This window comes from Hippopotamus amphibius, chromosome 4, assembly GCF_030028045.1.
Source record: "Hippopotamus amphibius kiboko isolate mHipAmp2 chromosome 4, mHipAmp2.hap2, whole genome shotgun sequence".
NCBI classification, from domain to species: Eukaryota; Metazoa; Chordata; class Mammalia; order Artiodactyla; family Hippopotamidae; genus Hippopotamus; species Hippopotamus amphibius.
The window spans coordinates 91526413-91544640 of record NC_080189.1 but is presented as its reverse complement, the minus strand read 5'-3'; the positions used below and the strand labels follow the sequence as shown (position 1 = coordinate 91544640).

Sequence of the window (18228 nt, the reverse complement as noted above, 5' to 3'; positions counted from 1 at the left end):
GGCTGTATATCCTGAAAGCATGTATAACCAAGTGCATATAAAAATATCAAAGCATAGTTATATGGTCTAACAACTCAAACAACTCTAAATCTTTTTATTTAACTTTAAATAAGAAAAGCAATGTATATCAAAAAACAAAATCAAGAAGCACACAAGTGGGGAAAATATATACAAAAAGTATGCAAAGTATTATAAGACAGGTTCTGATGAATCTCAAAATGGACCAGATTAACTTCTTTAGAATCGAAAGCCCTTCTACTGCCCTTTAGCAAATCCAAGACTGCAGATTAAAGTAACAATGCAAAGCCATTTTTAACTCAATTTAGTACAGATATTTTTGAGAATACTCAATGCTACTGAAGGTGAGGTGAAACAGCAGGCTCACACACCACCGGTAAGGGTAGAAACCTGAACAATTGGGGAGAGCAATTTACCTGTACACATAAGCCTTAAAGCAGTTCAAACCTTTTAAGCCAGTAATTTAAGGAAATAATCAGGAATACAGGCAATGATAAACGCATAAGATACGATCTCAGCATATCTGATCGTAAAACTCGAAGATCTCAATTTTCAACGTCAGTGTGATTAAATAAATCATTGCAGATCTAGAAAATGGACTATTATTGTAGCCACTGAACTTGAAATTTACAGAAAACATTTAATGACAAGTAAACATTTAAACCAAAACAGTATTATATCAGCTGTTTAAAATGTACCAAGAGAAGAAACCTACTCAAAGGTTTATTTTCCCAAATGTTCAAAGTGCACACATAATACTTTATAATTAGAGAATCAGCATTTGGAAATAATTAAATACTAGAACAAAAGAAAGCAATGACTGTATTTTCTTCCTGTAATAAAAGAATGCTGCATATAACTAAAGACACTCAAGTCACATTGAGGTATTAGTGATTTCTTGTATCAGTCTCAAGACTGAACAGCTCAAAATATATGAGACAATGGACATCACTAAGGGAACAGCTTAGCTATTTCTTTGTTGTTTTAAAGGCAATAAGTAAACTATTTTCTGATACTGGATATATACAGGACTTGGAAGCACAAACCACACTTAAAAAATAAATAAATAAATAAAAGTAAAAAACAGAGTCTGACAGCCCTTTCCTTGGCTTTACTGAGAAGCAGGCTCAATGCCCCTGCACGACTCTCACACCACAGCTGACTGGACCAGAGAAGAGTGAGTACTTGACCAAAAGGTAACCCAATCTTCACCTACCAAAGACCTATGACTCCATAGCTTGGGGAAAGAGTTGAGATGGGCAGATCAGATTTGTCTGATTTTGGAAAACTACTTGAGGGTTTGAGGCAGTGAGTGGTGCTACGTGAACTTAAAGCTCATGGAATGAAAGTTTGGATGGAAATTATGGTGGCAATGCCATGCAGCTCCAGAACCAAAGGTACCAGTCTTGGTTCCCACCCACCAGCTTTACTTTTTTTTTTTCCTTTTTTTAAAGAATTTTATTGAGCTATAATTGACATACAATAAACTGCATATATTTCCCCACCCATCAGCTTTAAAGAGTTTGATGCCTTCTTTGCAAGAGCTAGCTTGAGAAGGATCACTTCCTAGCCCATAAAGAGACCCATCTAAAAAAAGAAATGTTCTTCACACACTTACCATGTCAGATATTTACTGTATGTATCACCACAGATGCCAATTTACTTTTAAGAGAGTGATATATAGAGCATTAAATATAACATTAGAGAAATAGCTAGGAAGGAATAAAAACACTTTGTGGATATTTTATGCCCAAGAAAGTTGAAGAATGTATCTTTTATAAAATCTCTATACTGAAATTGTAACAGTAGATTGCATCAACGTATGAAACAATCTTGCATCTATATCATATAATCCATTATTAGCAGAAGAATTGTATTCAAAGAGTATTATAATAACACAAACATTCCAGCTGAATGCTTCAATTTAAGGCATACATATCGAGTTTTAGAAACTTAATCATAGTAAACTGTAATTAAAATGCAACAAATGTAAATGATATATACATTTATTAAAAACCAACTTTTCTTCAATCACAGACTACATATAAGGGAAACACATGACAAGTAACTACACCTCTACATTTGGACTCAAAATGTTCTACCAAATAAGCTGGCTATCTTGGTTGCAAACTTACCCACAGAATATTTAAGGATTAAAACTGTCATAAAATCTAAATACCTAATCTTAACTTTCAGAACCCAGACAAAACCATTATGCCAAATTATTTTTTAGAATAATTTGACGATTCTTAAAATACAAACAAAAAGTTCAGCTCTTGACTTATTCCCCCACGTATATGAATCCATTCTAGAAATTCCTCATGGCATTTGCTATCTTTCTTCAGAAAAAAATGAGATGCAGATCTGACAGACTCATTCTGATGTCTGAATTTTCTAATGTTTTGGTTTTTTAAAATAACATTTGTCCACCAATGAACAACAACATCCACCCACACCCAAAGATAATTTAAAATCTATCAACTCTATGAATTCGAAAGCATAAGTCCTGCTCACGGATTCTCAAAAGGTAACCACTAGGAAGAGTCTGTTTAGAGTTTTATACTTTTCAGAATCATTTTTTTTATGCTGCTTACTTCTTAAATTAGAGCTTAAGTTATTTCAGATGTGACTGCTAAAACTACAATGGACTACATTTGTTGACTGATAACTTTTCAGGAAATTAGTTCTGAAATGCTAAGCATCACCATGTGCACAGTATAAGTTACTGTGAAGCTCATTACTTATTCTCTGCTCTGCAAGTTTCTGAATAGCTTTTGGCAAAAAGCAATAAAATTCAACTTGACGTATGAAATGCAATCATCCAAAGCAAAGTTAAAATGATCTACTACAAAGGCTTACTAAGACAAATGGCAGAGTGGAAGAAACACAGATCCCATTTTTTTATACTTAGACTTATAACTAAACAAGCCAAAATAACCATATTGTTTTTATCTAACGGTAAAATACTTAAAGAATGCTTTCTCTACTTTAATTAATATCAGCTTCCCAAAGATTTTTCCATTCCCAGATACCTAAATGCAGGCCAGAGGGCTGGCATTCTACAAATATTTGCTGAATGAATTTACACGTTTCATAAGAACCAGATGTCATAACTAACTTAAAGTAAGCCCAACCAACTAATGATACTATGATGAAAGCAGAAGTTACAGGACATTTATGCTATATTTAATCACGTTTTGTAGGTACCTGTCAGTAAATATTAATGTGACGGGTAGTTTTCTAAGATCAGAATTCCCTTTTAAGGGCAGTGGAAGATGTGCTGTATGTGCATATAGATTAGGAGAGCTGAGATACATAAAAATAGCAACGGCTATAAGCTTTCTCAGAATTTGCAACCATCTTTCATTTACTTCTAACAAAGGAATTTCATCATGAACTTTACCAAATGAAAATGTTCATAAAAACATTATTATAAGGTCACATTCAACCTGACCTGAATCATCATATCATCAAAAGAAGAAATCCAGTGTAAAAATTCTTGCTAAATACACAGAAGATTCATTACCACTAATTATAGCTTTTGATCACTTTCCAGGAAGCGCATGTTTCCGTGCAAGATAGTATCAAATAGTTTTTCTCAATGCACTACTAAAACAAGGTTCCAGATGAGCATTAGAAGCTAACTATATAATAATAAGTGGACAGGCATTATATATGTGTGTACATATGTGTGAATGCATAAAACATGATGAGTGCTTACTTTATGCAAGGCACTGTTTTAAATACTTTATTGATAAGGTTCATGAATGTAGCAAAGACAAGGGTAAGTCTTGAAAAATACCTATAAAATAAATGGAAAAGATCCAGGAGGATCACCTACTCTGGGACTTCGCTTCTCCAAGTATAGACTGGACTGTGGATCAGCAGTCAAGGCGCCCCCTCTGAGCTTGTGAGAAATGCAGAAACCCAAGCCCCATCCCAGACCTACTGAATGAGAACCTGCGTCTTGGACTTCCCTGGTGGTGCAGTAGTTAAGAATCCACCTGCCAATGCAGGGGACATGGGTTCGAGCCCTGGTCCAGGAAGACCCCACATGCAGCAGAGCAACTAAGCCCGTGAGCCACAACTATGCAGCCTGTGTGGCGCAACTACTGAAGCCCACACGCCTACAGCCTGTGCTCTGCAACAAGAGAAGTCACCGCAACGAGGAGCCTGTGCACCACAATGAAGAGCAGCCCCCGCTCTCCGCAACTAGAGAAAGCCTGTGTGCAGCAATGAAGACCCAATGCAGGAAATAAATTAATAATTTTTTAAAAAAGAAAGAAATAGAAGCTCTACAAAACAAAAAAAGAACCTGCATTTCAAGAGATTCCAACTGACTTCCAATGTGTATTAAAGCTTAAGAGGAGCTGCTTTAGGGAAATGAGGTGAGTGCCTACGGAGCAGCAAGAACATACAATTAGGACAATTGTGGGAAAAAACCAACTTCAGAGCAGGAATGTAAAGGATGATAAAAAATGTAATGCAAGAAATATTTTGAAAATTATTGTTTTTTTTTTATCTTTTGCATTTACATGAATAATGGGAACGAGGCAGACAGGGCACCCTGGTATCATCTAGATACAAATGATGAATTCAAGTGGCGTACCTTCTAGCATCACATGGCAAGACTATAACCCCTAGCAGCCACAAGGTACTCAGTGGCCCAGGAGCACCTGCAGAAGGCAGATGGGGATAAGATCCAAAGTTGCAGGGGTGAATGGTATGTGAAAGAAGATGAAGAAGCTGCTCAATGCACAGGGGCCTATTTGGGATCCTGGGAGAAGAAAGTTGCCTAGGCAGCAACACACCCAAGCAGTCTCATGGAGACGTGTGGTTTTTCAGAGAGAACACCTGAGCTCATCCTCCCCACCGGCACCTTGGCACCACCACAGAATTGATGCAACACAGCTTTCCACATGCTTGAGGTGACTGGAGAAGACAGAGCACTCAGGGGGCTAAGAGCCTATCTACCACATATTGGCTCTGCACCACAGGGCTGCCCGGGAAAGAGTGAGATCGGGAGGTCCATGACATCCATGAGAGACAAAGGAGAGACAAGACAGTGAGAAAGAAGTTCCTGGATGTGATCAAAATGAGACATAATGGACCAATTAGGATATCCACACTTAAGCAGTGGAAGCCAGTAGACAAGAAACAGGCAGGCTGCCAGGGTCACGGGCGCGATGAAATAAATGAGGATCCCCAGAAGACCCTCCCCACCATGCTGGTGGACACATGCGCGCACGCACACACACACACACCTCTCAACCTAAGCAGAGACCACCACACACACACACACCTCTCAACCTGAGCAAAGGGTGGAGGGAGGCAAAAAAACAGCACAGGAATGAAAGGAACCATAAATAAGTTCAGTGTTGCTGGATGATAAGAAGTAAGGCAGGAAAAGAAGTAAAATGTTTAGAAAATGAAATCAACAGAGATTTCTGACTAATTGGGTGTGAAGACAAATAAGAAGTCAAGAACTGGTGGCGCAAGTAACTAAGACGAAAACAGGAAGAAGGAGAAAGTGTAAATAAGTGGGTGAGAGATGATGCCTTCAGTTTTAGAACACGGTGTTAGGTAAACGAGAAATAAACCTGCCCTCCGCCCTCAACCCACAAGACTGAAAGGAAAATTGCAGCCAATCCAGGGTGCCCAGGATTCATGCAGGCCACGTGTTGCTTAACATATGCTCATAATAAAAAATTACAAGGGCATACGATTTACTTACCATGAGATACAGTCAAGACACTATAAATAGCTGAACCCCGAGATTTTTTTTTTTCAAAAAAATCAATGCCTTGCAAAGAGACTATGAAGTGTAGTATTAATGAAAATGAATTTTTTAAAGATAGAAAATATAATAACAGAATAAACTTTTAAAAGAAAGATTAGAAATAGTTTCTAGAAATAAAATGTTACCGTTAAAAGTAAAAACTCAATTCTGTTAAAAGGCACATTAGTTTATTACAGCACAGAGAAAGCAAACTAGAAGATATCTAAGTAGCACACACAAAGTACGGAAATAAAAAAAACTGGAGAGAGTTTAAGAGATACAGAAGTTAGAATGAGAAGCCCAAACTAATTAAAAAGAAACTCCAGTGAACAGAGAAAAGCCACAAGATATTACCTCTTTAAAAAAAGATACTAGTGTGCATCCCATGAGGGTCTGTGATAGTTCCCAACACTGCTGTTATCACTGGAAAAGTTCTCAATTTTAAAATAAAAAGCGGTTTAAAGACTGAACGGAAAGTGAAAAAGATGGGAATGCAGCCTAATATTCTAAAACATTTAGATGACAAAATTTGGGATGAAAAATTATTTAAGGAGGGTATGAACAGTTTTGTCTGGATTTTATTACTTCTAATGCTGGGCATGACTTGAGAATGTTCATGGAGCAGGTCACAGGAGTCTTTAAAGAAGTAGAAGATGGTAGAGAGAACCATGCAGGATGGGAAGGTCCTGGAAGCAAGAAAGGATGAAGGAATGGGAGCCAGTATAGAACACTGGCCTTGAGCTGGGGGAGCACCTTCTCATCCATTCCGGCAACTCCACTGACTGGCATCTCCACTTTGTACTGTCACAACACATCTCTTGCAGGCATGTCTTCATCTGGTTGCTGATGACACTGAAGTGCTCAGTTTGTGAAAACTCAGTGGAGTTTTCAATTGCACAGAAATTTTTAAATTGCATAGAAATATGTTCTTCAAAAGACTAGCTTCAGCACTACCGATCAGAAGGCAGTTTTCTTCTAACTCCTATTATATTATACCATACTATATTATACCATATTATATTATACTAACCTATATTATACTACACTATATTATACTGTACTATACTATTATATTGATCTTAAGTGTGGTTTATTTACAGGCTGCATGCTTCTTAAAATACATGAAAGGCTGTCAAATAAAAGGCATGTGCCCAAACAAGAAAAAATATAATGTGGATTAGATAAGTACATTACCAGGAAAAAAAAAAAATCAGGGAAGTACCTTAGAAAGGCAAGGTAAACAGAGAAATTCCAGGTAAATCAAGGTTAAATCTTCAGGGACTCCTTTGAAAAAGTATTAAAAGGCATAAATACCATCACAGATTCAATGCTTCATTGTTGCCCTTCAAGGTTACCACCACTTTTCAAGAGATATTGCTTCTCTCTTAAAAGTAAATTCACTGTAATTCTGAAGTTTTGTTAGGAATCTCTTTGAGTTATCAGTACAAGGAGTTTCAGAAAAGTTTTAAAATTTGTACGAAATTATCATAAACTCCCCTGATAAATGGCACATTCGAGTCAACTCACATTATGTTTCATAATCTATATTAACAGCTGTGTTTTATTTTCCAGAGATAAAAATAAAAGGAAAGTCTGCAGGAAATTACTGCATTTATTCTAAAAAAAGGTAACAAAATGGAGAGAAAATTACTTTTAAATCATTTGTACAGTTTTCTAATTACTCAAAATTCACTCTCTCTAGAATTCTTAACCTAGCACAGACATTTACCTGGTCTATTCCCCGTGCGGAGTCTGTTAACAGAAACCTAACTCCCAGAAGGGAAGCTGTGGTGGGATCAGAAACTAGTAATTACAATTGATTTTATACTTCTTAAAACCTTTGCTATGTACACACCCTTTGCTAAGAAGAGCCAACAAAAGGCTTTAATGTCTATGACCATAAATGGATCAAACCACAAGGAGGCAGGGAGGGAGGGCTGATTCCAAAGAGTCTCTAAAGTATTTATAATAACAGCTTATATTTAATAAGAACTTATGCGCCACGTACAACGGCTCTAAGTACTGTAGACACATTAGCTTACTTTGTCCCCCAGCTCTATAGGGTAGGTACATTTATTATCTGGAAATTATAGAAAACTGAGGCTTAAAGAACTGGATAACTTGCCCAAGGTCTTAAGGAAAACATTTTACTGCCTAAGTTCTGGGTCAACCACCTTTCTCAACTGGAGCGTCTCCCTACAGGACTTAAAAAAAACCTTGGAGGGATAAAATTCCTTCTACATGGGAAAAAGTAAGAAAACTAAACTACAGATGGCAAAGTCTCTTCTAGATTGCAGATTTCTGCACAATACAGAGCATATAGTCAATCAGGATCCAAAAGTCAGCTCAGAAATACATGAAGGGGCTTCCCTGGCGATCCAGTTGTCTTGCAAGACTCCGTGCTCCCACAGCAGGGGGCACGGGTTCGATTCCTGGTCGGGGAACTAAGATCCCGCATGCTATGCCAAAAAAAAAAAAAAAGAGAGAGAGAGAGAGAAATATATGAAGGCAATGGACAGATCTGTAACCGCTGTAATTTCTGAGAGGCACGCACCTCCGCCCTCATCCCACAAGATCAACAATGCACACTCCGATTTTAAAGCTCACCTCCCCTGGTATTTCTTATATCACTTCTCCCCCACTTTCCCTTATGAGGCATTATCTTTACACATTTTCCTTCCCTAAGGAGACTGTAAATTTTCCTAAGGATTTAGTAAACCTAAGGCATAACTGGACACCAAACACATGAAACACACTTTACAAACACCACCAATAACAATTCTCGCCACACAAGGACAGGCAAGACATAAAGAACAGACCATTGTGAGCTGCTGAGCACCTTGCTGGCTCCTGAAAGCCAAGGTTATGCACCATCACATCATCCTGTAGCACAGATATCGTTGTGAGAATATATTTAATGCCTGGTTGCATCACTGTATGCATTTTAAGAAAGCATTCAAAACAACAAAGCATTCAATAACATGTGAAGTAGCAATGTAGTAATCCTGTGAAAAACAATGTGTTCAGAATATACAAATCTAAAAATCACATTTCACTCCACCACTTAATTTACCAAGAGTCAAAATATTTTTCTGACCATGCAACAAGAATTTGGTCCTCCAAATTAATTTTTTTTTTTAGAACTCTGTTAGGAATACTGTAGTAGGCTTTAGTTACTCTAACTAGCAAGGTATGAAACATACAAATGGGGACACAATGGGCCAAAATTACCCGAAACACAGGGAAATGTATGAACTTTTTCCCTTTAAAGGACTACTGCTCAAAATGAATCACTTAACTAGGTGATAAACAAGTCAGACAGGATTCATACTCTGACAGAGCCAATCCCCATGGAGAGCTGCAACAGACAGTAAAAAAGTAAACGCACAAGATGATTTCAAAATGGTGTAACCTGGAAGGAAGCGGAAAGAAGACCAGGTCAGGAAAAACTTCACTGAAGAGCAAGCAAACAAAGGAAAGTCTTATTCGTTTACACCTTGTCTCAAGTGAAATACCATGAGTTCAATATGAAGCACCAGAAATGGGTGGTTTTGCTGTTAACCATAATAGTCACATAAATTACAAGGGCCCGAAGGATATAAAATTACCATTATTCTGCATTCCCTAAAGTCACGCATGGGATATCAATGAGGGTATCTGGAAGTACAGTGTTGCTACTACAAACACTAAAAATGTGGGAAACGTTTTAGAATTAAGCAATGGGTGGAAGCTGAAGGAATTTTGAGGAGCATAATAGAAAAAGCCTAGACTACCTTAACATGCTGTTAAAAATACAGATGTTAACGGCTCCCCTGGGGGGGCTCAGAAGAAAGTGAGAAAGGTAGTAGAGAAAATGAAATACAATCATGAACAGACTGTGGATAGATATGTGGACTTCACATGTGCTGCTGGTGAGGCCTTGGATGGAAAGGAGGAGCATATTATCAGAAACCAGAGGAAAGAGGATCCTTGCTATTTTGTGGCAAAGTATAAGTGAATTATGTCCTGCAGTTGTGTGGAAAGCAGAACTTGTTAACTAAAAACTTGAATATTTCACCAAGGGGATTTCCAAGCCAACTGCTGAAGGTGTGATCTGTTTTTTTCTTACAGGTTCTAGCAAAAAGGGAGAGGAAAAGACAAAAGAGTACAAAATGAAAGAACGCTGTCAGATCACCATCATACAGGCAAGAAACAGGCTGATAAAATTACTCAGCTGCAAACATGTGCTACCTTTCATTGAAGAGGAAGGATGACTTGAAGGGAGTCCAGAGGCCAGAAAGTGAAGCAGAGACACCGAGATTATTCATAGGCCTGGAAACCTAAAGCAGTTTGCAGAGCGCATGGCACTGAATACTCACTCCTTTTTCTTTCCACTTCCTCCCTTTCTGGAAGAGAGTGACTGTAACTGGTACCCCAGGCCTGTGCTATCACCGTGCCCTCCCGCTGCACTCTGGCAGCACATAACGTGGTTTCTAGTCTGAGACGTTCACGGATAGAAAGTTGGTCCCAGCATGGATTACATGGAGAATCTCACCCATACCAGCGTTAGATTCTGAGCTCTAGATTCTGGACACCGAGTTGATGCTGTAAGGGGTTGAGACTTAGGGAGATGGTGGGTAGGGTGAGTGCATTTTGCACGTGGGATGGATATGAACCTTTGCAAGCCAGAGGGCAGACTATAGTAGACAGATGAGTAGCCCCCAAAGATGCCCATGCCCCAGTCCCTGGATCCTGTGACCATGTTATCCTACATGGCAAAGGAACTTTACAGATGTGATTAAGATAAGGATCTTGAGATGAGTCTGTCATCCTGGATTACCTGGCTGGGCCCAATGTAATCACAAAGGTCCTTATAGGTGAAGGAGTGAGACAGGACAGTGATGCTACATGAGAAGGACTCCACTAGCCACTGCTGGCTTTGAAGATAAAGAAAAGGCCACGAGCCAATGGAACCAGGGAGCCTCTAGACAGAGGCTGGAAAAGGCAAAAGTATGGATTCTCTTCCACAAGCTCCAAGAGAAAAGCAGCCCTGCCGATTTTAGCTAGGTGTAACCTTCTGACCTACAGAAATGTAAAGTTAATAAATTGTGCATTGTTTTAAGCCACTAAGCTATGGTAACGAACATTCATTTAAAATTATTTTTGCCCCATTTTTGTTAAAGTTTTTAATTACTATTTAACAAATTATGACAGAAGGCAGCCTAAGTACTGCAAGATTAGGTGCAGTTGACCTTAGCTCATTCAACTCAAATGCCATCTGGGATCTGAGCTTCACCAATGTCACACTCTGGGAAGTCAGACACTGGGTAACTGCATGCCAGAACATGTGACCAAGAAATATTCCACATAGAAATGTGACAAATACCTCAGGTCCTCCCATGTGAATTTGTGATATCTTGAATTTTCCAAGGCAGAGAGAAATGCATAACAAAATACAAATTAAGATCATGGTTGGATATTCAATTTTTGTCTTAAAAATTATAGCAATCTTTTTCAGGTTTAAATAACATCTTTCACTAAATGCTATAATATAGGTATTATATTTCCTATCATTGATAAATTAACAAGATTCATGCTCTTTATTTATAGCTAAGAGGGCAAAGAGTAAAAAAAAATGAGATCTATCCTTACTAAAAAAAAATTATTTTAAGGAAAAACACTACAACCAACTACAACACTACAACATAGAAGACCCTCCTCCAATGAATATCCGCTGTCATTTTCTTGAATTTATCTAACTTGTCAAATAAATATAATGACTGTGAAAAGTTCTTATAAATATGAAAAAAATTCTTAGGCCAAACAACTTATTTAGAAACCATGTGTTTATTTTGGTTGTCATTTACTTTTACTGTTCCTTTTTTTTTTAAGATTGATTGACTGATTGATTCTTGGCTGTGCTGGGTCTTCGCTGCTCTGTGTGGGCTTGGGCTGTCTCTAGTTGTGGTGAGCGGGGGCTACTCTTCGTTGTGGTGCGTGGGCTTCTCAGTACGGTGGCTTTCTCGTTGCGGAGAACGGGCTCTAGGCGCGTGGGCTTCAGAAGTTGTGGCCCGCGGGCTTAGCTGCTCCACTGCATGTGGGATCTTCCTGGACCAGGGATCAAACCCACATCCCCTGCACTGGCAGGCAGATTTTTAACCACTGTGCCACCAGGGAAGTCCCTTACTGTTCCCTTTTTGTTTACACTCCCATCAATATTGAAAATAGCAAAGTATAAGGTTTATATTCTAGGTAAATCCTAATCCTGCATGAGATACTAACATAATTAAGAACTAAATATGCACATGACAAAATAAAAGGGTGTCAGGAGGACTTGCAAAGATTCTGCCCCTGAAGTCTCCGCCACTGGGGGAAGCAGGCAGGGCATAAAGCTAAATCACAGCAGAAACCAGGGCGCAAATATGCCCTACCGTACACCAGCTGCTCTGTGGAGAACAACGGTGCCCTGAGGAACAGAGTATGAGGACAGAGGGAGGCCAGGTCTGGAAGAAAGTTTTTATTCTGCAGGCAATGGAGAAGTCAAGAATGGTTTTCTGGGCAAGGAATTAGCATGATACCTACTGCAGGCTAGAGGCAAAGACCAGAAGCAGGAAAGTCTACTGGAACTAGGCTGCCAGAGGCAGAGGAGAACATGAACTCTAAAAGTGAGAACGAAAAATGGAAGATATAGAGAAATCAGCACTTTCGAAACATATGTTAACACCACCTGTGGCTTCTATTCAGTATTTGCTAACACAAAGTAGGTGAGAGAGAGAGAAGCACATAACCCAAGCCCACCCCACCCCGAAATACCAGATCCATTCCCTCACTTAAGGAAAGGGGCTTTCTGACATCTAATTCCTGAGCCAACTCTAAGGAAACAGCTAAAACAATGCAAAATCAAAAGTTGTGCAATGCCTGCATTTCTCAACTAGGGAAATCATAGGGCAAGTTTAAAGAAAGCAAAAAAGATGAACGGTTTAGTTTCTCAAAAAGCTGGTGGGTGGTAGCACTGGAAAAGTACTCACGAAGCAGAAGAGATCCAGTCCCTCATTTTAAGAAGCTAAAGAAGAAGATAAAGGGTGTAGATTTGTATTTGTTTGTTGGTTTGTGGGGCTGAGTCCAGTGAAGGGGAGGATAACGGGTGGCATGAAGAGAATACAAGCTCAGAACTTCAGAGTGAAATAATTTAAGAACAATTAATTCATAAAAAATTTACTTGTATATACTCTACCCTCATATATCTTTGAAAATTATAAGATATTTAATAAGTACCCATATGTACAATATAGTCTCACTGAAACAACAGCCTAGGCCTAATGATATGCCCTTAAAAGTTTAAGTTGTAACAACCTCAAAGATATAACAATAAATGATGTTTTCCCTTGAGACAATTAGCCATATATACTGGAAAGAAAACTTTCATTATTAAAATAAGTTTCTTTATTTAGGATTATTATTCTAATACTAAAGCCTGAAAACTAAACCTAAAAGGCTTGAACCACTCAAACCTTGACCTAATTTCCTTTAGGTCAATTAGACTAGGTCCTCTTTTTTTTTAAGGCCTAATTCACTGCTCCTAATAGGCATTAGGAGCATACCTCTGAGTTAAAACACACACACACACACACACACACACACACACATAAAATAGATATTCAGTGCCCAAATCTTTTTAGTAATTATGTGTCTCATACCCGAATCTCTCAACCCAGATGTCTAAAATGACAACACATGCCTTAAGAAAAAAATGAACTATAATAAACTATTTACTATACCATCTTAAATGTACTTTACAGGCTTTATGCCCTAAATGGAAAAAAAAAAATCATTTGATGAGAAAAACAAAATAATTGAAGAGGAAGAAAACATGACATAAATGGAATTGACATTGGTTATAGGGTACCTAGAGACCATTTTATATTTCTAGTTGATTCAGTTGTATTTTATACTGAATGATTGCACTGAGCTCCTTACACATATAACTTAAACATCCAAAAAAGAATCAAAGGTCAACATTTAACTGCTAAAGTCAAACTAGGAAAAAAAAATGTTTTCAAACATTTCAAGAATAAGCCAACGCTCTGTTTATAGGAGCTAGCATTCTGGAACTCTGGGCAAAAGGGTAGAGTAGAATGGGTGTAAGACGAGGAGGAGGGGTGCCGCGCCAGCAAGATAGGGATGCTGTGACGGATTTCTACAGAGAAAAGGGGTAGGGAACAGCAAAAGACTAAAGCTAGAAAAGACAGCTGAAGATATTCAGTTACCTAAAGATTTTTAAATCATTCTGAAAGCTTTCTAATGCTGCTGGTATGGAGAAACAAAAATTCCCTAATTTCTTCTGAAAATCGTGACTGCAACACTTTTCTCACAGCTCTCACTATAGTTCATGGGAGAGATGCAACTTTGGGTTCTATGTTACACATTCAAGTATATTCAACTGTTAGTCTAAAACAATGATTTTCATCCAAGATTAAATTTTGCCCCTAGGGGACGTTTGGGGGGATATCTGGAGACATGTTCTGGGTCACAGGTGGAGGGGGCTGCTACTGGCAACTAAAAGGTGAAGGCCAAAGATTCTGCTAAATATCCTACAATGCACAAGACAGCCTGCACAACAAAGAATCATCCCAACCAAAATGCCAACAGTGCTAAGGTTGAGAAATACATATCTCTTCTAAATATAAGCAAAAACCTACCCGTGGAACCTTTAACGTAGTCCATCTCTCTCTACAGACATCTATTTAAAGCATAAAGCAACACCAGAGGACTCATTTTTCAATGCTTTAAACATGGTGGACGGCTGGCTCAAACTGAGAGCCACACAATACACTGAAATAATGTATCAGAGCAGGAGTGCAGAAACTGCAGGAAAAGAACATTTCAATCCTTTTTCCATTTTTGTGGCAAGCACATTCAATTCGAAAGAGGAGCACCTACATGTTTCCATACCAAGGTGTGTCTCTTCTGTGCTCAATACACTAAAACACACTTCCTCAAAAGACAGTATTTCTCATGAATGTAAAAACTTAAGTAAACGCTATTACCTGAGAAACATTTTCGTTGGGGGGCGGGGGTGCGAAAAACCACCAGGTCTCTAAAATACAAAGCTATTTCCCAGTTTACTTGCAGAATGACTCAGATCATTATTACTTTCAGTCATGCCAAGTTTGCTGCTTCTAAGACTAGTAATGGAGAAAAAACCCACCATTTTTCCTGCAGTCATTAAACCAATGAAACAGAAGCTTACTGAAAACAGGTTTGCGCGGTAGTGTGTCTGTTTTATTATAACTGTTACAAAAATAAAAGCAGTCGCTGGGAGGGCAAATAAAGATTCTGAGAGATCTTTCACCTACTTCACTACCTAAATGGTGTGTGTTGGGGGTGCGGTGGGGGTGGGAAGGGCAAACAAAAGAAAACCCTAACTCACACATCAACAAATCTTAAACTGCGAACATTTTCCTAATGCATCTCTCAATCAAAATCCAGGCTTACTCTTCTTACGTTCCCTCCCTTCAAACAACTGGAAAAGACCTCCCCAGAGGGTTTCACCAGGAGAACAATACTAAGAAGAAATAAAAGCCTAGCGTGTACTTGGCAAATCTCACTCATCAGAAGCCTCGGCAGCAGAGAAGAGACTCCTGTTGTCCGATGTGACCCACTCACACCTTTCACATCGGTTTTCGCCGCTCCACTATCTTACTGAAGCCAAAGTTACCTAACTTTGGTGGTTTCCAGGTCCCCACAGTAATAAAAATCCAGCATCCAGCATAGCCTATTTCCTTACGCAACGTAAATATAATCAGTGCTCCTTTAACACTCATGAGTCGCCATAGAGAGTTCACCACAAAGACACAATTCAACCCTACGGAGGCCCCACAAAAGGTGCACTGATTTCACAAAACGTGGCACTCTTGACAGGAGAAAACCACAACCGCGATACGACACCTGGTACGAAGGGTTTTCGCGCCCGCGCGCGCCGGGGGGGGGGGGGGGTGCTTTTATTTGCTTGTCGCCAATGCCCTTTCATCTTTACAAAGCTGAGCTAACTTCAGAGAAAGGGGGTTCCTCGCCAACCGCTCGTCGGCTCCCGACGGGATCCACAACCGAGGCACGCGAGTGCAGTGAAGCTCCCGCCCCGCCGCGGGCGGCTGCGCCCGGGCCAAGGAAGGGGACCGGAGCGAGGGGCACCCCCCTCGGCTCTGCGCTGCGCTGCGCCGCACCGCACGAGCTCGCGCTTCGATCCCATCCTCGGGCGCTGCAAGACGCGCCCTCCGCCGCCCTGGCGCGTCCCCTCCGGGTTTCCCGACGCCGAAGAGCCCGCGGCGGCCGCCGCGCCCGGCACACCCGCCCGACTCCCGGACCCCAGGCCCGCCGGGCGCCCCCGCCCGCCGACCCGACCCGGCCCGGCCCAGCCCGGCCACCCTTACCGAGCAGCAGCAGCTTGACCTCGCGCGCCGCCTTCTCGCCATCCTCGCGGAGGTTCCGGTCGATCATCTTACTCCGCTCCACCGCCGCCTTGTCCTCGGCGCTCAGCGTACAGCCCATGGTGCCAGGAGCGAGAGCCGGCCGCCGCTCCCTCCAAATCCGGCGCGCTGCCTCGAAACACAGGTGAATTCTCCCTTTCTGGATGCGGGCGTTCGAACCCGCCCCCCCCACTTCCGAAGCGGAGCGCGGGCAGCGCTGTCTGCAAAGGAGCGAGCAGCGCCGCGCGGCTCTTGCCTCCTGCCGGGCTCCGCTCCTCGCCTCCCTGCGCGCCCCCGGAGTCCCCGGTGTCGAGGTTGTGGGTACAGCAGCCGGGGGCCTCCTACCGGTGGCCGCGCCGCAGCCTCTAGAAGCCCGGCGCTGCTCGGCGTCCGCGCGCCGCCGCGGCCCCGCCCCTGCCCGCCCCTCCGCGACCACTCCCAGAGCGCGCGCCCGCGCACCAGCCCTCGGACAGCGCCCCCTCGGACGGGCGCGCGCGCCCCTGGGAGGCGCCCCCGGAACCCCGGACCTTTTGGCGAGCTCCCCTACCTCGCTTCCTCCGCGGGAGTGTGAGGATTTTCTCCCGTTTACTCACACCCGGGGATGTGTGCGGACCTGCCCCTAGTGGGGTGCGGGTGGGAGAGCTGCCAAAGTTGGAAACCGAGAAAAGCCAGTCCTGGGCGTTTGAGCATGCCCAGCTCCGGCAGGCGCGCAAGGGTTTTCGAAATGTAAACCCGTGTCGGCTGGCCTTCAGGGCTGTGGGAAATAGAGGGAGCTGGGGCCGGGGTTGGAGCCCTGGAGAAAGCAAAGAGGGTAAAGTGTGGAACAGAAAAGTCTGGGGAGGATAGGAGGTCAACTTTCTTCCTTTTTTCCTTCTTTCTCGCCTCCCTCCTTCTATCCATCCTCACGTTCCTTTCCACAAGCAGAGAACATTTTGAAGAATTTCCTCAAATCTGAAAAAATGTGAGACAAAGAATCAAAGAGTATATTTTTAAATAAGACCAAACAACACACCCACACAAACAAATCTGCTCCACATCGTAACAGACCTCCTCTGGGGCGACATGGAAGCTTCCAAGACAAGTTCTGAACCAATATTTACGAGCATGTTAGTAAATCATGAGCCACTGGGCATGGCATTCCTTATTGCAGGCCTTGGCTTCCTCGCCCATAAAATGAGATGGAATTGACCCAGACTATCCTCCATCTTTCCAGCTTTACCTGGTCTGGGGGAAATAGCTTGTGTGGCCGTTGGAGGCATTTCACCCAGCACGGTATGAATGAACATAGGCTTAAGGTCTGGTCTCTCCCGGCCGCTTGCACTACTACACCTTTCCCTTATAGACATCGCAGGAAATGTTGATTGATTATAAGATGGGGTTGGTAGCAAAGAAAAACATTTTCTTTGATGTGTTAAAAAATTAGGAAATTGCTCTGATGGAAACTAAAGACCAACCATCTGTAAGTCTTATTTTCTAAAAAACATATACAAAAACTGGGCTTGCGTTTTCCAAGAAAGTAAGGCTGAGCTGATGCTACAGGAAGAAGAGCCTTAGAGTGGGTCTCCTAAGCAAGGCCCGTGGGCTAGCAGAGGTTGCCATTTCCCTCCTTATTGGACATGCCCTTTCCTGTTCTCCTGCCAGTAGTCAAACCTGGTGGGCTCAAGAGTTGCAATTTTAAGAACTGCCCCAACTGTTCCTATGGCCTTTCATAATATACCAACAAAAAGGAACAAGCTTTACATTGTACTTAATCACCTTCTACCCAATTTGTGTTTCTTGGCAGTTTAAATGTTGATGTTCATCAGAACCTCTGGAATTAAACTTGACAGGGTGAGCTTTCAACACAGCGTTTGCATATTACCATTTTGGATTAGCTGTACTGTGAGTCTTTCCTATAAACCTCATGCCATATAGAGCATGGGACCACCAACTGCAAGAAAAAAGGAAGCAATCATGACTGAGTACTATTGAAAATGACTAGCAAAA

General features: G+C 41.3%; 1 protein-coding gene across 1 annotated transcript in view; it reads right to left on the bottom strand.

The window, feature by feature from the left end:
• The window catches only part of GNAI1 (G protein subunit alpha i1), an 86855-nt gene extending 70037 nt beyond the window's left edge, over positions 1-16818 (bottom strand). The window contains exon 1 of the mRNA XM_057730597.1: positions 16207-16818. Coding sequence (XP_057586580.1) covers positions 16207-16324 — 118 coding nt within the window. The 5' untranslated portion in view covers positions 16325-16818. The remainder of the gene's footprint in view (positions 1-16206) is intronic.
• Between the last annotated feature and the right edge of the window lie 1410 nt (positions 16819-18228).